We start from the raw sequence: 24,199 nt of genomic DNA, 5'->3' as shown, positions 1-24,199 counted from the left end.
TGGACAGCACAGACTTCCTCCCCTCACCTCTCTGAGGGTGGCCAGGGTCCTCTGGTCGATAGCAGCTTGCTTGGCCAGTTCTCTGTTGTCTCCCTCCAGGCCTTTGACCCTCTCAGCAGTCTCCCTTAACCCCTCCACCTCCTTCACAAGAAAACGCATCTCCCTTTCCAGGCTGGCCATGCAGACGTTGCTGCTGTCTAAGTTGGCTTCCTGGATTTCAGCCTGAGACAGAGAACAGTAGAACAGAGGCCAATTTATTCGAGGGAAATCCAAGTCTTCAGAACATTATCGTACCTGACACCTCGACCTTTGAAATCAAGCCATCCTACCTGCTGGCGGAGTCGTCGGTTCTCTTTCTCTAACTGCCTCTTCTCCCTCTCCAGGACTGTGGTTTCTTGCTCCAGGCTTTGCTTCTCAGTTTCCAGCTGCTCCAGGCGTCTTGCAGAGATCCGAAGTTCTTCTAAAGTGGCCTGCAGACTCTGGTTCTCTGCTTCCAACTCCTGAACTTCTGCCTCCAGCCGCTGAACTTTCCGATCTAAAGAGATGGAGGGAAGAAGACTAAGAAATAAACCAAGTAATATGTAGTAATTAACTGACTGCACCGCTGAACCCTAAAGCTGGGGTAGGCAGTTTTTTGACATCATTGGACAAAGGTTCCATAATGACATTTGAGCACAATGTAATTCAAGTGGCCTGAGAGAAAACTAGACATCTGCTCCTCCTCTTGGTTCTGTTTTTAGGCTTTAGAAATTCCTGTCTGTGATGAGTCTTTGGCTGATCACAGGTCGGTAATACAGTTGCATCTTTAAAGTTTATTTGATCAACAGGACCTACCAGTGTTGTCGAGGGAAGTCTGTAGATGCTGATTAACCGTGTCCAGGGCCCTGCACTTGGCCTCCAGCCGCTGTGTGTGCTTGCTGGCGTAGGAGGAGCGTGTTGGCAGACCTGTGAAGATGCTGCCGTGGCAGGGGCTGCTGCTCTTCGAGCCAGGGGAGCTATCACGTGATCCCACAAAACAGTGGAGCCTGTTGTGATTGTTTTCTAAGACTTCCAGATCAGACATCAGTTCTTTAAAATGATCTGCTCTGTCTCCGTCTTCCAGCTGTCCTTTCTCCTGAATATGAAGGTCTGGATTGTCTGTGAGGACGATCTCACTCTGAACTCCCTCAAAATCTTCTGTGCGCAGTGTCTGATGGCAGTTTGAATCTCCGTTCAGCACCTGCTGTGTTACTGTTCTGCGTGGGGACACATTAGTGCCATTTTCAATATTGGAGCAAGAGGTCTGCAACCCTGTGGGTTCGTCTATCGATGAGGTGCAGTTGTTGGTGCTACACCCCACCTGGCAGACACGGTCACACTCACAGTGGTGACTGTGTTTGGACTGCGTGCCGTTGTTCACAGGGGAAGCTTTGAGTTCCTCTATGGTCCTTAAGAGACTTTGGTTCTCCTTCTCCAGCTTCAGCATCCGACTGCGGGTCCTTTCACTCACCTCCTCGCTCAGAGTCTGTTGGCCTTTACACAAACACATGACGGCAATTAACTGAAGGACATGAAGACGTAAGACAGACAGAGCAAAGACTAGTTGTAAACATTTAAAGGTGTCATTAAGCATTTTGCACACAGAGTTATCACACCTCAGTTAGCCTATTCAAATGTCTGTAAGATCTGTATCAGCTGATGACATACAAGACTTTAGGTTTTCAGACTTTGTTATACATATAGTTATACATTATATGTACAAAATTCAATCTACAGTAATAAAACTTTAACAACAACAAAAAAGATTACTGATATCATAAATCTGTAAATCATAATTTCCATTGTCCATGAGCTCATATTTAGCTCAAACCGCATACAGACATAAAAAAGATAAGAAAGGAAGATAAAAAGTGCTATTAGATTAAAGCATTCATGCAGGCAAACATGTTAACAAAATACAGATGCGCATTTTCTCACCCACTATTCAAACCAATCCCATCCATTCTTATTCCTGCCCCTTTTTACTCTGTACTACAAAAGAGTGATCCTTTTGACTGAAACTGTGATCTTTCCTTAACACAAACCAGGCTTTATGCAGTTCTTAACCACAGCATGGTCAGATTATAAAAAAGAAACAGTGTGTACAAATCTTGCGAGCATTTTGCAAATCTAGGGTTCCCTTCTAGACATGATCGTAAAATGCCAGCTAACTAGCTAGCTAAAGACTAATGTCGATTAACTAGCGTTTTCTAAAAAAATTAGCTCTCAGAGGTAACGATGACTCATTCTGCACCCGTTGCATAGTCCTACACTAAATTTGCATCCAATGAAATGCTTTCTCGCTTATGACGCAGCAGAGCACATAAGGAAAATACTGCACTGAGGTGGTGGTGAAGTGGTGTTTCTTGTTGGCAACTTTCTTTTCAACATAGACAAGCCTAGCATATAGCATATCTAAGTGCAGAAAAGAGGACAGCATAAATTTGACTGAGGATGTGTGAAAAGGGGCAGGACTTATGAAGGGTCAATTCTCCCATTACTTTGTTCGTACTGTGTCAGCAGCTCTTACTCTGAGAGTTGTCAGTAGTCTTAGAGAGCTGCTCTAACTCCCAGCCCAGGTGCTGGGACTCCTCCATGCTCCTCCTCTGAGCCAAACACAGAGCCAGGTTCTCCTCCTGCAGCTCCTCAATGCGCCTCCGATCTGCCTCCCTCTCCTAAAGCGGAGACACAAAGTATCGGCAGAAGATGGAGAACAGATTCTATCCAGCTGCTCAAAGGACTAGATGAGAGGATTAGGCATCTAATGTTGAGTTCCAGGTGTTTTTGAATGTCTTTACAGGGTTACACAAAAGTAAGAGATGAGACAAGTCCATGTGTGCAGATGTCTGACCTGTTCCATGTCATGGACGCGGGCCTTCAGCAGCAGACTGTGCTTCTCCAGCTGGTGGATTTTATCTGAGCGGGCCCTCCAGCCTGCCAACTGATCCTCCAGCACTTCTTTGGTCTCCTGTAGCACCCTGTTATCCTCCTTTACCTCCTGAAACACACACACACACACACACACACTGCTCTTTATCTTCATCTTTCACCTTTTTGTCCATATCTAAGGAAAACTCAAGGACTCACATCTCATTGTCTACTCAGTCACTTATGAATTCAGCTGCATGAGAGTATCGTGTGATTTCACAAGCATATAGAATCAAAATTCATCTGCATCAACCTCCACTTTGGCCTTGTAGAACTCCATCTTGTGCAGCTGATCCCTGTAGCGTCCCACTTCACTCTCCAGCTTGTCCGCCTTGATGGCTCTCTCTCTCAAGGCGTCCAACTCGTCGCGGTAGGTGCGGGCTGCGCGGGCGTCCACAAGCAGCTGGGAGTTCTAGTGAAGGTTCAGACGGAGGCGATTTATAGCATTCATAGCACGATCTATCTGCACTATTCTTTCTCAACTGGTCTTTACTGTGTGAAACTTCCTCGATCCAGTTGGAAGTCTTAAAGTGTCACGTCAGTGGCAGTTTGTTACAGTATTTGTGTTTAACACTGCATTAACTCAGGCTTTTTATATTAACAACAGTTTAAATGACTACCTGTATTGTGAAAGGGGTTGTTTGCCGTGATCAGTGGTTGAATGAAACTCAGTGAACTCATACACTGTACTTATGTGCTAATTTGAGGTATTTGCATTTTACATGAATATTTCCATGTTATGTAACTTTGTACTTCTACTGCACTACATTTCAGAGGCGAATATTGTGCTTTTAACTCCACTACATTTGTTTCACAACCAGTAACTAGTTACGTTCCAGATTATAATTAAGTAACACAAAACAGAACACAAAACACAAAACAGAAACATACAGCATCAGTATCTGATCAGTGTGGTTTTAATTAGTTATTTGATGCTATAAAAATCAGGTTTCACATCATGACTGACAGCTGAGCTCTGCTTTCAACTCGCCGAGTTGGTAGGCGAGAACTCGATATCAATTGGTGAATACTAAATCTAAACAACTAAAAGGAGTGAACCGGAACTACCCCCGGGAACTAGGAACCCTTGAAGGACCTTGTTTCCACCACAGGGACCAGCGACTAAATTACAGCCTTGGTATATTATTTTACCACCCAAAAAGTTTCCAAAAGTACAGGAACTTAATGGTTGGGGCTTGCAGCAATGAGCATTTCTGAATGTACTCAGCATTTTTTTCAGCTGGCATTTTTAAAAAGCTACAGCAGCAAACAAGTTTGTTTGTTTTTTACTGTGCTTCCACATATCAACATGGAGTTAATAGAAGAAAGCAAATGAACTGAAGAGGTCAAGGTCTTATTGAGCATTTATGGTGAGGACCATAAATATGCAGGAAATTGCTTTTTTTCATACGTTGGTGGACTAATTTACATAAATTTCACTGCTCTTTAGACTGCAGTGGAAATACAGAATGGGCTGAAGAAACTTTTTAGTTCTTGAAAGTTGCTCCTCAGGTTAAAAGTTCTGGGTACTTTAGATGGAAACTGGGTTCAGGTAGACACAAGCACTGCTCCAAATGACTACTAATGTTCCTCCACATCTGCTAGATGTATAAACAGGCAGCTCTTTGCTATCATGTTTGACATATCAACCTTATAAAAGTGATAATATGTCAGTGTTGTGTTAGCTTGTACCGCTGCCCCAAAGCAGGCCAAAATTGAACAATGAATGCTGCTTCAACTTCCAGCGTTGGAAACCGTGTCAACCCAGGCCACAAAGCTTAAACAGAGAATTCCAAATGGCATCTCCTATTCAGACAAATCCATATAAGCTTTAGTTGTATCTCTGAGTCAGAGTTCAGAGCTTTAAATTTGCCGTCATTAAGCGCTGCTCTGCAGCAATGAAGTATGGTGTGCAATAATCTGCATAATCTGCAGAGCGGTCAGGAGGTTACTGTATGTCACCATCAGAAGGAGCTGCAGTCTATCCTTCTATTCTTCAAACCTCCTGCTGGATCCTCTTCAGCTCTGCCTCCATGTTCTCCAGCTCATGTCTGCAGTCCAGCATCTGTTCACTCTTCTCCTCGCTGGTGGTGGTCAGATATGCAGTGCAGACAGACAAACAGGTGGGACAGTTAGTGTGCGTCTGCTCTTCTGCAATACTTTTATACATATTTAAATTCTGCAAATGACCTTATACATGATTAAGCACATATACGCACATGCACCCCCCCCCCCCCTTTAGTCACTATTAAAAGAGGACACATTTTATAAAAATTTATCATAAAAAAAAAAAATACAAAATTTAGTAACTGACTTTTTCCTATTTTCAAATGTTGCGAGGAAATTCAAAACAGGAAGTAAGCTCTTATTATTACTGTTGCTACAAACTTGCATTGAACAAACATACACACACTCTTGCAATGTAAATGTCATCATGGCGTCATCATAAATTAAGTAAAAATTAAGATCCAGAAGTTTTTTCAAATATGAAGTTCTATGTTGTGCAGCTAAAATCCACACGGTTGTCTGCATGTATCTGTTCTTCATCAGGTAGCATGCTGGTTCTGGCCTGTAAGGAACGCCAAAGCAGGAGTGCAACCAGCGGCTCATTTGTAACACATTATTATTCCAAGGGTCAGTGCACAAACAGCATGCGCTACATTGGCCAACAGCCTACTCTGCGGAAGGAGTAATCAGTGTGTTTGTCCACAAGGAAGGACACAAACACGCCAACTTGTGCCAAGTTTTAAAAATATTATACATCATCTGATCACATCCTTGATATGACGTCAACTTAAAAACAGTTGTTTGACTGAAATATTGTTGATTTGCCAAAACACCTTTTTGCTTAATGCTGTTTTTTTGTTACATCTGCAGCTCATGTTGTCACAACTGAGACTCACATGTGTTTCACTTCTAACACTTCTGGTTTACTTGAAATTCCTCATGACTTGTTTTTTGTTTTTTCCTATTGACAAACTTTAACTGAATTATGATAGCAGACACGTGTAAGCAGTTCAAGATGTTAGGTTTAAAAAGTCTCTGAGTAAAAAAGTGAAGAGCTAAGAATTGGGGTGAGTCTCTCATACTTGAGTTCAACACATCCAGGCATCCATGCAAATAAAATAATTTTCCCATGATATTAAACTATTGCAAGTTCAGATGTATATGCATATGAAAGAACAGTCTAAGGCAGGGACCACTGAAAAGTTCAAAGTGAAGCTGTTCTTTATGCTTTAAGTGACATTGTGTTTGCTCAGAGGCAGCAGTATGTCGATCTGAGCATCCCCACAAGAGAGGACAATACAGCCGAGAAGATGGGATGGAGAGCAAGGTCTTGATCGGATCAGGGTTAGTGTGTGCATGTGTGTGTGTGTGTGCGTGCAGTATCTGCTGAAATTCAGAGGCAATGTGGGTCAGTGGTAGTGAACAGCCATGGAACCTGCCAACCAGGCAGTAATGTGGGCCAAACTCCCCGGGGCATCTCTTATCCTGTAGTATCTCTCTCTTTCTCTGCCTCTCATTCATTCTCTGTTGGCAGTTCCCCAGAGGAAAGGCTAACTCTGTACCAGCAGCCATCCTGACAGAGAAACTCACACTATTACAAGAGACAATATTAAACCCAACAATCACTTACTGTTGGAGGGGAGCAGTTGGCTTCATGTACACTGACGTGTTTGCTGTAAGATGCTTTTATGACTGTGAAGTTATAAGAGTGAACTTCTTCTCCTCTGTCCACTTGGTACTCACAGTTCTTGTCTGAGTCGTCTGATCTTGGCCTTAGAGTCGGCCAACTCCACCGCCAGGTGTTGCTGGGTCCCCGCCTGTTGCTGCTGAATGCTGGGAGAGTAGCTGGCAGAATGTGGGCTGGAGGGGCTGTTGAGCAGGCTAACCACACCCTCCTTTTCCTGCATTAGCTCTGCTATAGTCTGCAAAAAGGATCAGCTACAGATTACCTTTTGCATATGACTCAATACCCAAGTCGCCTCTTAAAATCTGTGCACTAAGTGAGGAATTATAAACATGTTGATTGAAACAGTTTCACCACCTACAGATTAGTTTCACGGCTTTGTAGCCACTTCATATCCAACTTCACATACAAAATATGTTAGGATTCATATACAGGTTCAGACAAGTTGTCAAATTCAGAGAAAACATGCAGTTAAAGCTGCAGTAGGCAGTTTGAACTCAGTGAACCTTCTGCCTCTCTGTCTGCTGCTTCATATCACTCCGCTAAGCCCCTCCCACCAAATGACGCACCAAACATGCACACCTTTTTGCCGAGCTTAAAACGGAGCATAAACCTTTATACCTAACTAGTAATCTAATGTCTACTCTGTTCAGCTAGTTTTGTCTTCTGAGGTAAGAAAGACAAGAGGACACCGAGACATGTTGAACCCGGATGACCCTCGCTGTGATTGGCTAGTAATGTGCTGGCTAAACCTTGTTGGTTCTTTTAGTCACACTGGGTCCGATCAAAAAAAAAAAAAGATAAACTCAATACAAGGCAGGGTTCAACATAAAAGTTTTTTTCCACTTGCCCAGTCCGGCTCGTGGATCAAAATTCTACTTGCCCGAAGTCCATTTTTACTTGCCCCTGCACAAATAGTTTTATATATTAGTGGTTATCAAATAACAAAAATTCAATTTCCATATTTGAGAGGCTGAAATTTGAATTTTCTGCAATTTTTCATGAGTAAATACTTTAATGATTAATCAGTTATCAAAATAATTTAATAAACTTATTTTTTTTACCCATTTCCCAGTTGGGCAAGTGAGTTGCCAAATTTACTTGCCAGACATGGCATTTTACTTGCAAGTGGGGGCTCACAGACTCAAATATTATTACTGGCACACAATAGTCAAATTTGTTATTTCACACAAAGTTATAATGAAATAATATTGCCTACTGCAGCTTTAATATATGTGTCTTGAACAATTAGAATAAATGATGACAGGAAACTGAATATACCTCTAGATGGGTGTCCCTCTGGTCGAGCAGGTGTCGGAGGTGTCTGGCCATGTTCCTCGCCACAGCCTCCAGCTCCTCTGGGTGAACCTCACTGGACTCCAGCCACTGCAGGTCCAGCACGTTCTCCTGACTGTGGGTCAACTGGTGAACATGGGAAGAAGGAATCAGGGCAGCAGGAGAAACTACAATGTCAAAGACTATGTAGTGGCTGTGAAACCTACTGAATCCTCAGTATTCCTTACTGAATGTGCATAAACTGAATTTCCATTTCGAAAGCTCGTGTCACATAAAGTCAGGTACCTCCTGAATATGTGAAGCTATGGCAGCCTTTGTGTCAAAGTCAAGCGTCTGGATCCTCTCGATGTACTCCTCTTTCTTCTCACACTGAAAATAGAATTGTCAACAGATTTAGATCTGCACTGCTCACGCAGTCTGTTTCAGGGTCTCTGCACGCAAATCTTCACATTGCCAGCAGTTACCTGAACTGCACATCCCAACAGCAGCAGCAAAAGCTTCTTTATTTCCTCCAGACTTTGTTCTGTGGGGAGTAAAAAGAAGTTCATTATCTGATATAAAACTTATCAGATTGAGGGAGTGAGGGCTGCTGGCATGGATTTAAGTGGAAACGAGAACGGGCTGGTGAATTTGGGTCAACACTTGCCAAAGCCTCACCATCACAAGCAAGTGTGGTTATCAGACTGATAGAGTGCAATTGAATTAAAACTGTGTCAGAGAGAGCTAAAGCAGTCTGTCTGTCAGGGAATACTACAACTGTTTCCAGTGGTGGAGGGAGTATTCAGATCCTTTACTTCAGTAAAATTAAAAAATACCACACTGTGACAGTACTTTGTTACAAGCAACAGTCCTGCGCTGAAAATCTTATTTAAGTAAGTAAGTATGTAAGTATAATCGGGAAAATGTAAGTAAGGGATTAAAAGTACTAAATGCAGTAAAATGCAGTAAATGTCCCCTGTGAGTGTGATACTATTTTGTATGACTGCAACTAATTTCATTATAGATTAATATCTTCTATTAATCAATTGATTGTTTGGTTTGTAAACATTCTGAAAATACTGAGAAATGCTGTCACAATTACACAAAGTGACACTTCACAATGTTTATTTTGTCCAACCAGCAGCTCAAACTTCAAAATGATGAAACCATGAAATGTTTTTACATGAAAAATTACTTAAAACAATTATCAAAATAGTTGTCAATTAATTCTCTGTCAATTAAATAATTGTTTAATTGTTTTGGGTGCACTTGTACAGATGCAAATGTTTTGTATCTGAAATTCTTTATCTGAAAAAGTAACTAGTAACTAAAGCTGTCACATAAATGTAGTGAAATAAAGCAAGTACACTAATTGAGTAAATGCACTTATTCTACCTCTGCTCTGTTTTAATTACTGGATTATGATGAAAAATGTTTCCTTTTTTTTTATTGTTCTCTATTTAGAAACAAAGTTTATCACTGTTTATCAATGTTGTGCTATTTACATTTCACATAAATTTCATTGGCAAGGTTGTTTTAGGTTAGTTTTTTCCCCCAAATAAATCAGAAATCACATGATACTGTTAATAAAACTCTTGATTTTCTCACAAGTCTTTTAGACCTTTTCCATGGCAACAATTACCAAAGATACTAATTAGAGTTTTGTTCCATTTAGTGTAGAGTCTTTCCAGTGAGCCAACATGCACAATAGCAGCACCCTGACTCTGAACTGAATGGAATGGAACCTTCATTAGTGTCATTAGCAACACCTGTGTTTAACCTATTTCATGCCAAAATGTCTTCTATAAAAAAGGCCTATTTGACCAGCTTATTAACAAGCCAGCGAAGGACATAAAGTCTTACACATGTCCTAATCTTGGGTTAATTATGGGAAATCAATGCAGTGCTTATTGAGTATCAGCAAACAGACTAATCAGGCTTCCAACCACATACTGACTTAGCAGCTCCAATAGAGAGGAGAGATGAGGAGTTTCTTTTAAAAGAGCATACCACAGTAAGGAGTCCTGCCAAGCAGCAACACATTTGGCAAAGGAATCATGATTAATTGTCTCAGATTATCCTGCAAAAGAGGAGAAACAGAGAGGGACGAGGGAGATGGGTGGAGAAAAAGGAAAGATAAGCACATTTTAAGGCCAAACAGAAACAAGGATACAATACAACACTTCTTGAGGTCTAGCCAAAGTGCTTGAATGGACAGCGACGTATGTATGTACAGCACATAGCAGCTGCTCCAGCACATGTATAGAAACACAGCCAACAGATGGAGAAGTGCTCTGAATGGGGAGATGACAGAGCCAGTTTCCCCAGTGCAGTGGTGAAATCCACCAAAACTGCAGCCTTGTATCAGGATAGTAGTGGTTTGCGTTCATGCGTGTGTGTACAGTGTGTGTGCAGTGTAATAGTGATTGTTAATAGCTCCTAATGAGAGTAAGTGAGCCTGTACAGTTCAGGAAGCTATTACTAATTCCCACATGCAACGAAAGCTACAGTTGACTTAAGTCATTTAGTCTTTGATGTGGTACATGTAATAAACAGTCATTTTCCAGTGACTGCCACTGTGACCCTTTAAGGAAAGTTCAAATGACTGGTCATGAATTTCCCATCATCCTCTCCTTCCCTAGCTTACGTGTGATTATAGAGTGTGGAACTGAGATCAAGTCTCTAGTCTTTAGTGGTATTAGAAAATTATGTTAGAGATTTAGGACTTTGTCTTAAGTAAAAAAAAAACAACACAAAAAACCCGCAGCATCTCACTGTATATCAATGCATTTGACTTGATACTAGAATAGAACCGACCAGTTATATAATTACTGTTCCTCTGTCAGTTAAAACTATTTTCTCTTAAATGTCACTTTTAAGAAAATAAGCACTTTAGCATTTTAGAGTTGATCAAGTGGGATTTAAGTGGGTATACAAAGACCTGGACTAGGTTACACCAACAAAGATTATTTTAATCAAAGATTTGTTTTAATAAGAGTTTAGCAAATGTTTTGAAAAAAAAAAGAAAAAGCATGATTTATTTATTAATTAAGCAGAGCTCTGTTGCACAAATGAAAAACTAATCTGCGTTTAGTAAATCAAAGATTATGGTGTAAACTGTAAATAAATTGGTTAATCAGTAAGATTTTTGCTAGCTAGCTAACAAATAACAGCTAAAAAGTTAACAAAATGTGACATCGTTTCCTAGTTAGCTAAAAAGTTAACAAAACGTTAAACTGTTTGCTAGCTAGCTAAAATGTCAACAAAACTTGTTATAATGACCTAGATACGGCATGCATAGATGGCTCCCATTCAGTCCAATGAGAATTGCACGTCTGGTGCATAAGACGAAAAAGTTTTCTAGCTTCCAGTTTTTCTTTCAGGCAGTGTTGGGCTGTAATACATTACTCAGTAATATAGTGAGGTGGCGGTATTGTCGGAGTTTGTTCTGCTCCTTCAGAGATAGTGATGAAATCTAGTTTGAAGGCTCTGAGAGGAGCTAGCTAGCTAAGAAGTTACCAAAACATTACATTGTTTGCTGGCTAGCTAAAAAGTTAGCTAGCCTAGTTAGTCTAACAATGAATGGTGATAAATTTCTCCTCCTTTGAGAAAAACTTGTTGGCTGAATTCATGGAGCAGTATGGCCACATGATATAGAATTAAAAAACGGACAACAACATAGTAAGAATAAAAAAGACTGCTTGACAACAACTGGCAGTTTTAACTAATCAGCGAGTTCAAGAAAGAAATTTCTTTAAAGAATTTGATTATTTTTCTCATTTCTGAAGCAGCAATTTTTCAAAGGAAAATCTCCTCAAGTATAAATTTAAAGTTAAAACTTGATCACATTTTAAATTGGAGTTTGAAGTTTTGGTGCAACAACATTAAATTTGATCTCAGTTTAGAGTAAGAACTAAACTAAACAGGCTTTAAAGAGAGGTTTGAATGTAATCTTTCTTATTTCTAAGATAGTGTAACAGTTTGGTGCTACACAATTTAAAGTGAAAGTATGGTTTAATTGGGTTTAAAACTTAATGCTTGCTGGTGCAAACCAGCCTCAGTGACTTTTATCAATGGTAGCAGCATGGCTCTAAATGTCAACTGGGTGGTCCATCACTTTGGTCCAGACTGAAATATCTAACAACTACTGGATGGATTTTTATAGTTGTGGTGTACATTCTATACAATGGATCATATTTTGGTGGTCCCTGACTTTTCATCTAGTGCCACCATGGAATTTACATTTAGGGCTCTCACTGAAATATGTCCACAAATATTCTATGGATTTCCATGACATTTGGTTCAGACATTAATGTTTGCCTTGGGATATTTTGTACTTTGATGATCCACTGACTTTTCATCTAACATCATCACAGGGTAAAATTGTCATTTGTCCAATACTTTGGTTTATGACAAAATGCCTGCAAAACTAATGACATTCACTAATCTCAGCAGTAATGTGGTATTTAGTGCTGATTAGCAAATGTTACGGTGTCGGGCTACCAGGCTAAGATGATCATAGTAAACATCAGCATGATAATATTGTTATTATAAACATGTTAGCCTGCTCTAATTAGTCTCTCGCTCCAAGCACCATACTTTTGACACTATTCAGTCTTATTTCTCAACCAGTGGAAAAGCTGAGTCTTTCAACTGACCTTACAACATAAAAATAACCCAAACTGGACCAGTATGGATGTGGTGTTCACATGACAGCTAGGAGCAGCTAAAAGACGCAAGAGCTGCCCTACATCTACTTATACTGAAGTGAACTTCATTAAGAGTTATTTTAATGAGTGAAGGCTTCATTAAAAAGCTGCAGTCTGTCTCTAATAGGATATTTTTTTTTAAATCAAGGCATACATGAATTCTGATGTTTTCCCTGGAGTTGAGAGTGAGATCAACACAACTAAGAAGTAACCAGACTTTTAGTTTTTACTTCAAACAGCAGCAAAAATATGGTGGCTCTAAGATGGACTTCATCCCTTTATACACAGGCTGATGTCTTTTCTGAAGAGACAACACAGGGGACAATCTATATCTGGAACACATGGGGCTAGAGAAGGGACTGTCCAGGCATGAGCCTCTGCAGCAGCAGATTGTTTAACAGCTGCTGGTTTTAATATGTACATGTAAGGCATTATATATATATATATATATGTAAAGAGCTGGAAATCTCTGAATCCATACACTATGTTATGCAGAACTATCATGGGATGGAAGGACCGACCACCACATGGGTGAGAGGGACCGATGATCTTTCTTGGTCGTAGTGGCAGGGGCTATCTTCTAATACTTTGTGTTTATTACTGCAATGACTACGGCTACATTTTCTTGAAATAAAAACAATTGATGACAAAGGAATCCAAGAGTAACTACACTAGTCATTCATGGTATCAGAAACACTGTAGAATTGTCACAATATAAGAATTTTAAACATCAATAAAATACTAGTACAAAAAACAATACTCTTTTGATACCACAGGGAAAAGAAATTAGAATTATTGCCACGCGTTGCAGTTTACATCCATGTTTGTCCAGACTCATACAATGTGTAGTGAATATTTTAAAAGAATTTAATAAAAGGTATTAGGCATAATTTTGGCAAAATTGAAGTTATCCCTATATGAATAATTTCAGTGAAAAACATGCTGTCTTTACTTTAGTGATAGAGATCTGAGCATTATGATTTCACAGTGAAGCTGACCTTTGACCTTTGACACCTCATCATTTTATTCTGTTAGACATTTGTCTGTAATTTTGTCATAATTAGTTCTTGAGTTAAGGCCAAAAACATGTTTTGTGAGGTCACAGTGACCTTTGAACTCTAAATTCTAATCAGTTCATCCTCGAATTCGAGTGGACATCTGTGCCAAATTTGAAGAAATTCCGTTGTGTTGTTCTTATAATAAGAAGAATGGGACAGACGCAAATATGGACAAGACAACCCAAAAACATAATGCCTCCAGCCATAGCTTTTACTGGCACAAAGGCATTAACTTTTTAACTTTAGGAACAAAACACAAGGTATTTTTGTCTTTTTCTTAAAATTAACAACCAGCACTGTCCTGGTAAAGAAAAGTCACACTGTCTGGTGTTGACAACTGAACTGAACTGAGGCCTTGAAGGAGCACTTAGATCTTTTTTTTAAAATAGTTTCAGCAGACTTTCAATATTATAATTAAGGGACATTGAATAATTTTAAATATGTGGTATCAAAAAATATTTAAGTATCATACTTTTGACAACTTTAATACACTGTAAATCAGTGGAAAGACAAAGAAATATATAAACCCACCATTCCTGCTGATCTAAAGAACTTGATTGTCCCATCTTTAGTGAACTGACCTTTCCTCTGAAAGCTTAGCTCAAATGGCACTTAATTATTCTGACACGGACAGAAAATCCAAGATTCAACATCAGTGGTGTGTCAGAATCTCGTGTGTCACGCTAAAGCTCTGTCTGTGTGTGTGTGTGTGTGTGTGTGTGTGTGTGTGTGTGTGTGGCTCTGACTGCAGCTTTACTGCGGTCCTCTGCTGTGCTCTAACCTCGCTCCTGTGCTGATTACACAGATGTTTACGTGGCGGATATTTAGGGCATGCATCTTAAGAAGAACTAGTTGATCTGCTGGGACATAAGTGCTACCAACTATCTGGTTTGCGCATGTGTGAGCCAGTGTGTGCGTGATGGATGATGCAAATCGAGGCATAGCTGAAAAATCCAAATCAAATGTTCAGATATCATAATCCCATGTAGAGATAGATGGAAAGCTTAGCAGCCTGAAGCTTTGATTCATTATATAACATATTATATGGCTGAGAACCAAAAAACTCACCAGATAATATGTCTTGATTTGCTGGACGAGGAAGTTCAGGTTCTGGATTCTCTGACTTGCATCCCGGCTCACTTTGTTTGCACCCTGAGGTGTAGCCGAGGGGTTTCTGACAATGAGACACAACATAAAGGCATTTCACTTGACAGATCTGCTATTCACAAACAAACAAGTGGAATAGGGTGAGAGGAAGCTGCGAGCTGGCACAAGTGTTGGCTCAAAGATCGCCATGAAAACATGTATGAGGTCTCTATTCATTCCTAACTTTAGCCTGTGTGACGTCATTCCTTTCAGCCGACAGACTGGGCTGTTTTTGAGCCAAGCAGGGTGGCATTAGACTTTCCACTCAAAGGGAACCCTTCAGCTGGATTCTTGGACTGTTGGCTCAGACTTACTGTAGTCTGGGGCTGAACTTAGAGCCAGGTTGATATCTTGGTTGGCCAATATATTCCGCAATACTGATACAGATACCAGTATCAGTATATACACTGTCCGATATTTTTTACAGAACATAATGCATATTTTAATTTGTTTTTTAGTTTTATATGCAGCAATTCATCTATATTTGATTGAATTAATTTAAATAAAGTTGTTCTTTCTGTGTTTTGGGATGTACCATTAGGCAAAGGTTGGCAGCTGCCTTGGACCCCAAGATACCAAGGGCCCCATAAACACCTTATGAACTCATAGCTACATTTTTTGTGTTTGTTTGTTTTCTTTTGCTCTTCACTAATCATCCATACACTAAAATGGTATCAGAATGTTTAAGTCATGAGTGTTTTGGGGTCTCCTCGCTAATTTAGACTATTCCGTGATCCCACTATGTGCATCTGCAGAAACGATTTAGTAAAAAACGGTAGCCAACTCATGTAAAACTGCTGGCCATGGTGCACAGACTTTTGAAAAATAAAGCTAAACTACCCAAGGGATGCTTAAAGAAAAAGAAGAATGCTGGAGGATACTAAAAGACAAATAACCACCCCCTCCACAGCCTGGAAAGCGATACAGAAGTATCCACTGCTGTACCACCACACATCAGAACAGCTTCTTTTCTGAGGCTGTGAGCACTCAGCACTCCACCAAAAATATAAGTTTATTTTTTATGACTTATTATTTATTAAAGACTGAAAAAGGGGTAAACTAGGGATGTGGAGGGTCCCATGACTGTTTTGGCCCCAGAATGAAATGGAAATTTATGTTGGACTTCCAGCTGCTGCATCACACAACATACTACAAACATATAAAAACATGGGTCATACATACACACATTAACTTGCATAGACTGCTTAAATATGCATGGTGAGTTTCCACGAAAGAAGAAAAGTAAGAATAATAAAGACAATAGTTTCAAACAATAAAACCAGATCAAGTCAAATGAGTTGTAACAACAAAATCAAATGTAAATAAAGCAGATAATAAATAGTCAGATTGCAATAAACTACTCATACAGCATTGCTGCTTATTGCTAATTAATATTTTTATGGAGGATGGAATGAATGAATTTCTGTGCTGGTTTAACCTGCCATTTGGTGTTTTGAACCTTTGGCCTGAAACACCTTAAAATCTTAGATTGTGTGTGTGTCAGGTTGTTTAAAGATATAGTAGAGTTTGATTTGGTTCTGGTTCTGCGATTTGGATGTTGCATTTGCCTGTTGATTTGATTGCAGTTGCGATTAATTGTGCAGCCCTAGTGAATTGGCACCAGCCCCAAACATCCAGCACTGTATATGAGTACAGTTATATAGGTCAGACCTCACCTCATTGCTCAAGAAAGGAAACCTATTGTGTCAAAGTTATTCTACACATGGGAAAAACTATTTATAGCAGCAGAAAGACATAATGGATGAAAGAGAGACAGAGATGCTGCATAGCACATCACATTTTTTAGTCTTCCTGTCTCCATCTCTGTGCTGCATGTCCTGTTTCTGTGCCTCCTCCTCCTCTTCCCTCCCATCTGTGTCCCAGTGCCACTAAACACCAGCAACAAGGCCCTAATCCCAGAGGGTCTCCCAATCCAGGAGATTATCCCGCCTCTTCCCCTCCCCTCGGCGCAGCATTGTTTTGCATTTAGAGCTGGTTATTGTGACCCAGGGGGATAAGTGGGATGAATGGATACTGTAGACTTGGGGTGGCTAGACAGCATTATCCACAAGTGTACTGGGTCATCAGTTTTTTTACCCTGTCTTTGCAACTCTTCAATTTCAGTTCTCACTCTGCCGTTAAGTGTCATTTCATCCTGACAGGGAGGCTAGAGTATAAGTGTTTGCTGCAGGAGTGTTTAACACACCGCAAACTTCCAGAGGACCATCAATTAGTGTTTGTTAAGGGTGAGGGTAATTCCCTCAGAACATAAGGCCCCCAAATCATAATCTCTTAAGTAGCGTCTTGACAGTATCTATGATGTTCCTCATGTCTTGGTCAGTTCTTGTCCTTTTATAGCCATGTTAGCTGGGTATCTGTAACTTCCATGCTAATTCTAACATTTTGAGAAACCCTAACCTGTAAGTGATGAGGAAGTTGCATTTAAAGACTGCTGCAGACTACAAAGGTCCTCTTTATTACTGCAGAGTGACAAAGCCAGCACTGTTGGTGCCTGGATAAGAATGCAGGCAGATGCTTGATACTGTATTAGTAGCTGCTATAGATGCCATCAGGGGAAAAGATTCCTAATTCTTAAAAAAGATTACTTTCATAGGGAGTATTTCTAGTATTTGAACTTTGTACAACCACCTTTTCCCTTTAACATTCAACATTCTCCTAAAAAACAACAATGTAGATACCTATGTAAACATAATCCCATGTGTGGTGGTGTCACCCTGCCCTCACTCTGTTTGTATTTACTTATTTTGTCATTATTTTTCTACCCTTAGGATACTTTATCAACCCAAAATGTCAGTATCTGACATACTGTGAATGAAACTCAACAAACATCTACCTTCCTGGTGGGTTTACGAACATCTTGGACAAATCCTACTGAGTCGACCTTTAAACTCCACAGTTAATCATAACTTTATTATTAGAGCCTTACTGATGCTTCATTTTTGGGGGTTTTGCTGACACCGATATTAGGGAGTGAAAAATTCTGATACTGATATTTTATGTTATTTTATATTACAGCCATTTTCTTAGATTCCAGTTTTATTTTGCTGTTGTGAAGCACTTTGTCATTATGTTTTGAAAGCAGAGTGATCAGGTGTCCCACTTTAGCATTTTTATCCCTCGTCCCACGTCCCATATATCGAGACCCATCGTGACCCACATGTTGATGGGTTCTAGTTTTTAAAAGTCAAACCACTGCAGGATAGAGGTTTTTCTAAAATCAGGCTTTATCCAGTGGTGTTTGATGTCAAACTGCGCACGTTTGTCACGTGTGGCCGGCTACCTTATGCTACAGGAAAAGTGTGAGTCAACACAAAGTCTCAAACTATTAGCTGTTGCGAGCTAACAAACTTTATATCCTACCTTTGGTTTGTTTGGATGTGGTCACTCTATTTGAAAGGAGTTAAAATAAAAATAAAATGTACAACTACATAACATCCAAAAAGACATTAACTTTCACACTTATATTTAGGCCTGCCACTAAAAATTACTTTCATTGTCAAATAATTATATTATTATATTGATCAACTGATTACTTGGTTGGTCAGCAAATGTCAGAAAATGGTGAAAAATATTGAGACGTATTTCCCAAAACCCAATCCGATGCTTTTAAATGTCTTGTTTTGCACACAACCCAAAGATAAAAGTTTACTGTCATAGACGTGTAAAGAAACCACAAAATTACATTTAAGAAGCTGGAATCAGAGCGTTCTGACTTCAAAAAAAGAAAGAAATTACCCAAAATGACTAATCGATTGTCAAAATAGTTGGGGATTTATTTAGTCATCAATTAATCATTGATTAATAATTGCAGCTCTATAAATAACTTGTATTCAACAATAAAAATATTATATTGGCACATATCATACGGCATACAGATATAGACTGATATAGCTAATATTGGCCAACCTATATATCAGTCAGGCTCTATTAATGATTGATGATATGAAGTCTATGACAGCTTCCAAACACAGCCCACTAATCACAACCTAGATTATGAATGTGACAAATGAAATATAAGCTGCGAGAACAAAGCTGGCACGAGGTGACTTACATCTGTGTCATGATGTCAATCAGAAAGACTCCATCCAGTAATTCAGAAAAGTCCAGGTGCATTCCTCCATCATGTGGCACAAATGTCTTCACCTAAAAAACAAAGAGAGGACAGGATGAGACGCTTGATACCACAGTGTCTGACTAGGGAATAAGAGCCTGCTGCGCTACTCACCCAAGTGACAAGTGGGCTCAGCATGAATTGATCCAGACAGGGCAGAAAAACTCCACTTTCCATCGTTACACCAAGGATATGTGAGGCTGATCAATCTCAAGAGAAAATCGCAGCTTTCGGTGACTGGAGGCAACTACATCTTCTTCACAAGTGAGTCAGTCCTGCAGAAGTGCACCATTCAGGTCGTCCCATCCATCTTATTTAAACTAGTTAGGGATTTCCTCCTGACACTGCGGTTCAGACGGTTTTCACTCTCAGCGCTCCTCCTGCAGCAGCTTCATCCACACGATCCGGCAAACGTTTTCAAGGCGGCGTTCAAACACAGTCCTACCCGCATTTTGTCCCGCAACACCACACACACACACACACACTAACATCCTCCTTGGTCCTCTGCTGCAAAGGCATCTGCCGCCAGTCCCCCCACCCCACACACTCTAACCCCTCCTCTTCCTCCTCCTCCTCCCAGCCTCCCTGCTCGTCACACAAAAAGAGTTAGACTAACCTCACACTGACGTCTTAGTGGTGTGTCAAAATATTGAACAACAGTTTTAGCCAAATATGTTAAATATGCTTTTTAAAAAAAAAAAAAAAGAAAAGAAAACCGAGCTGTTCCGTCCCTCTGGATTCATAGTTTGAAGTCACTGCAGCAGAAGTCTTAACAGAGCTTTATCTCAAATATCTTTGCCTTTAATCTGTTGCCATGACGACGGCGCCCCCCACTCCTCCCCATCAGCAGCAGCAGCAGCAGCATCAGCCTCTCTTTCACACGGCAACAAAAGCTAACACACACACACACACACACACACACACACACACACACACACACACACACACACACAGAGCAACGTTAGACACTGAGCTGGAGGAGATGATGAAACTTAACATAAAGAACCACAACAATAACAGTAATATAAAACCATGTGCAGTGACAACTTAGTTCTCAGTGTGTTTTTAAATTATCCTTTTTTTTTTTAGTTTAAATTTTTAGATAAACAACTACAAACACTAAATTTCCCTGTAGGCTAATTACACTTTAGTATAATATCTAATCCAATTTATTTCCACGTAAATTCCCTTTAATATGATTACTTTATGAACTTTATGATGGAGCTTAATATGATTCCACACAAAAGGAGCCTGTTCAGCACTAAAAAACTGATTTACTCAATTTAAAAGGGTGTATTTCATCCAAGACAGATATCCGTGGCTGTGATGAGGTTCTTCCCTCAGAATACAAAACCTCTATCATCATCATGCCAAACTTTCGTTGCTGAAGGTCCTAACTACCCGTGATGGTGCTATGGCTCCACCTTGTGTTAGAGACTGGAAGCACATCTGTAAGTCTGTCATACAGTTTGTTAGCAGTACTCACATAATGTACATAATATCTTCACATAAATTATGGATAGAAACCTGTCAAAATTAAAATAATAATTAATCTGATCTGATAATCTGATAAATGTTGAAGTTAATTATCTAATACACCAACTTTGCTATAGGTTATAGTGCTCAGTTGTTTTTGTGATGCTGTTAAACTGTATTACACAGACAGGGGTTTCTGTAACTTAATAACAGTGTGAATATATATATATACATATATGTATACACACACACACACACACACACACACACACACACACACACACACACACACACACACACATTTTAAAAGACTAGAGTTCATTTGTATTAAAACAGGAAACAGTAGTTTGTGCTGTTATTTGACAGTCAAATTAAATCCAAGTATTTCATTTAATGTGTTGATTAGATTTCCTGACTTTGGCTCCAGTGGTATGATAATTCTGTGTGTGGGTTGTGTGGTGGTGTGTAGGCCACTGTTTAGCAATACACCATCAGCAGCTAAATTTGGTTCATGCAGGCTGCCTGAGTTCTTTACAGAATGTAGATGGAGTATCATAAAACCTTCACATCAAACTGAATTTATTTTTCTGGACTATTTGTGGTGTTTCTAGAGCTGTATAAGAAGACTGTATTACACAATCTGACCTCATTAAATACAACTGCTTGCAAACATGTATAAAATTGTGAAAGCTTTTATCTAAACCCAACAAGAACTGATCCTATGATTCAAAATGCCTTCATGTGTTTCAATTCATTCTTCCAACCTAACAAGAGGCACACTAGTAGCTAACTTTCAGCTTGTTAGTGGCTCTGATAAAAGGAAAATATGAACAATGGTTGGGCAGCACAGCATTAGTCAATGCTAATTAAATTCTGTAAAGCAGGAAACAAATGAGGGAGAAAACCAAAAAGCTGTGATCTGACCTTGTTTTGTTGGAATTTGCGTACAACCCCAATTCCAAAAAAGTTGGATTGTGTAAAATATAAATAAAAACAGAATGCAATGATTTGCAACAACTTTTTGACCTATATTTAATTGAAGACAGTACAAAGACCCTTATGTTCAAACTGATAAACTTGATTGTTTTTTGTAAATATAGTTTAACACCTAATTATTTGGGAAGTGAAAGTGAAATTCTTTCTCATTCTTGCTGGATGTTCGACAATCCAGGGTCTCTGTTGTCATATTTTGTGCTTCATAATGCACCACACATTTTCAGTGGGAGACAGGTCTGGACTGCAGGCAGGTCAGTCTAGTGACTGAACTCTTTTACTATGGAGCCACACTGTTGTAACACGTGCAGAATGTGTCTTGGCATCGTCTTGCTGAAATAAGCAGGGATCATCTATGATTTTCAAAACTTGTCAGACCACACCACACTTTTCCACCTTCCATCAGTCCATCTCAGATGAGCTCTGGACCAGGAAAGTCTGCAGCATTTCTGGGTTTTGTTATTGCTTTCGCTTTGCATGGCAGGATGTTGCATTTGTAAATGCACCAACAAACTGTGTTTACTGACAACAATTTTCTAAAGTATTAAAGCCCATATAATATGCTTGATACAATTATGTAGGTTTTTAATGCAATGCCACCAGGCATTCAATTTTGATTTCGTTGGATTCTCAAAATATTTGAATGATATTGTAATACACGATACTTTGTGAATCACTTAATTAAACTTTAGAAGGGCTGTGGGTGAAGAAGGAGCACGAGGAGAGCTTCGACTGTTTCCACTTAATTCACTTTAATGTCCGGAGGAACGTAGGACAAGTCAATACTGACAACAAAAGTGACATTTTCACATCTAACATATCACTCCGCCAATCTCGATCACAACTCATATTACCGGCACATAAGGTGCGCCACATTATATAGGTCCAGATTAACTTTAACAGCAGAATACAACTGTAATTACCATTAAGCAAATTATATGGACACAAAATAATAAACAGTGAAAAATAAGAGAATCTACTGAATATATCTTCACAAAATAAATCTCATCTTACAATATTATGGAATGTAGATGGCAAAATCTGTAAATTCTTGCAGTTTTGTGTTGAGAACCTTAAAATGTTGGACTATTTCCTCACACAATTGTTTTCAAAGTAATGAAAGTCACCTCATTCATGTTTGTGAATGACTGAGCTTGTCTACGATGCCACTTTAATACCCATCATGATACTGTCACCTGTTACCAGTTAACCTGTTTACCCAGAGCCGGTCAGCCCTGTACACTAAAGAGAAAATAACATATTGAGAGTGAAGGTGATGAACAGTAATCAGGTAAACTTGTGTTTCTTCCTCTCCAAGTTTGATATCATTGATTCACAGTAAAGTTAAGTTGCTGCTCCTCTCTCTGTCTGTCTGATGTGAGCTGAGCTGCAGTCTGTCTGTCTGTGTCCTGCTTACAGACACATCCAGAGCTGCTCTGTCACTTTGTGTCTGACACAAGTCACAATGAAATAAAACTATTTTATCACGTTTGATGAGCGCAAATGTGCAATAATCTGTAGCTCAGAACAGCATCTGTGGAGACCAGACTGTCTGTCCAGACAGTATATGGACATGATGTTACTCCTCTGAGGTGGAAGTATTCAGATTCTTTACTAATGCAAAAATACTGATATCAGACTGTAAAAATATTTCACTACAAGTAAAAGTCCTGTATTCACAAAACCTTAACGAAGTAAAATAATGGAAATATTATCAGATAAATATACTTAAAGTAAAAGTATTCATGTTGCAGTAAAATGTTCCCTGTCAGTGTTATTATGTCTGATGTTTTTGGATTAAGATTATTGCTTTAATATTACTTTTGTTTACTGCTGTAGATGTTTAAGGTTGAGCTCATTTTAACTACTTTATAGGCCACTGATGTCTAGTTTAATCTACAGCAATGCATCATGGTCTATAAGACCATCAAATGTCTGTAGCATCACTGTCCTGTGAGAACCATGTATCTCTAAAAAGGCAGAAAACAGCCTTTTTTCTGCTTTGTGGATTAAAAGGTACAGTATTTTCCTCTGGGATGTAGTGCAGAAGAATAAAGTTGAATAAAATGGAACTCAAGTAAAGTACAAAATAACTACAGTACTTGATGTAAATATACTTAGTTACAGTCCACCACTGATTACAACTCTGAACTAATGCAAGATCTAAATGAATGGATTGACAGTGACTGATGATTGATTAAATAAATTAAAATCAATTAATTGACTAATTACCAGGCATCAGACCCAAAGCTCAGTGTTATTTTTTAGCATTTTCTACATTTTATATATTCTAAAATTTCTTATTTATTTTATGAATATTCACTTATCTTAAGATTCTATGGAAAACCATTTCTTTTCAATAAATATTGTTTTTGTACCTCATTCTGTTCTGTATTGATCTACTTATTCTTTGACCAACAGATGGAGCAAACTGTTTGAAAAGAGGAGGGACTGTAGTGAAGCACTGGGGTGTGACTGTGTGGTAAAACTGTGTAGAGGTCAGAACCGGCTCCGTTTTTACCCACTCAGTGTTCCAAACAGGTGTTACACAACTTTCCCAGTCTTTTGTTGCACTTGTCCCATCTTTTTTTGAAATGTGTTACAGGCATTAAGCATCAATATACACTCAGTTCCAACATTAAATATTTTGATTTTGCATATCATTAGATTCTATATTTATTTGCATTTGCACATTTTTTGGAATCAGAGTTGTCCAAATGTTAGCCAGTCTTCCCAGTGAAGTGATGCTGAAATAAACACAACAACATTTATG

The 24,199-nt window shown here is 39.2% G+C and overlaps 1 protein-coding gene across 2 annotated transcripts in view; it reads right to left on the bottom strand.

Annotated features, from left to right (window-relative positions):
* Window positions 1–19,459, bottom strand: part of ccdc88aa (coiled-coil and HOOK domain protein 88a) — a 31,644-nt gene extending 12,185 nt beyond the window's left edge. Inside the window, exons 1-15 of one of the 2 annotated variants that reach the window (XM_084715942.1) lie at window positions 19,072–19,459; window positions 18,898–18,989; window positions 14,748–14,853; window positions 9,923–9,992; window positions 8,398–8,456; window positions 8,219–8,302; window positions 7,919–8,059; window positions 6,697–6,875; window positions 4,949–5,030; window positions 3,200–3,358; window positions 2,870–3,016; window positions 2,549–2,693; window positions 835–1,512; window positions 330–535; window positions 28–222 (exon numbers count right to left, since the gene is read on the bottom strand). In XM_084715942.1, the coding sequence (XP_084572068.1) occupies window positions 28–222; window positions 330–535; window positions 835–1,512; window positions 2,549–2,693; window positions 2,870–3,016; window positions 3,200–3,358; window positions 4,949–5,030; window positions 6,697–6,875; window positions 7,919–8,059; window positions 8,219–8,302; window positions 8,398–8,456; window positions 9,923–9,992; window positions 14,748–14,853; window positions 18,898–18,989; window positions 19,072–19,134 (2,406 nt within the window). In that variant the 5' untranslated portion in view covers window positions 19,135–19,459. Of the gene's footprint in view, window positions 1–27; window positions 223–329; window positions 536–834; window positions 1,513–2,548; window positions 2,694–2,869; window positions 3,017–3,199; window positions 3,359–4,908; window positions 5,031–6,696; window positions 6,876–7,918; window positions 8,060–8,218; window positions 8,303–8,397; window positions 8,457–9,922; window positions 9,993–14,747; window positions 14,854–18,897; window positions 18,990–19,071 lie in introns of those variants that run through there. The other variant, XM_084715941.1, reaches the window with a different exon arrangement.
* Between the last annotated feature and the right edge of the window lie 4,740 nt (window positions 19,460–24,199).

Source organism: Lutjanus erythropterus, chromosome 3, assembly GCF_056507025.1.
Source record: "Lutjanus erythropterus isolate fLutEry1 chromosome 3, fLutEry1.hap2, whole genome shotgun sequence".
In the NCBI taxonomy this organism is placed as follows: domain Eukaryota; kingdom Metazoa; phylum Chordata; class Actinopteri; order Lutjaniformes; family Lutjanidae; genus Lutjanus; species Lutjanus erythropterus.
Note: the sequence above shows the minus strand (reverse complement) of the source record. Positions and strands in the feature narration are given on the sequence as shown.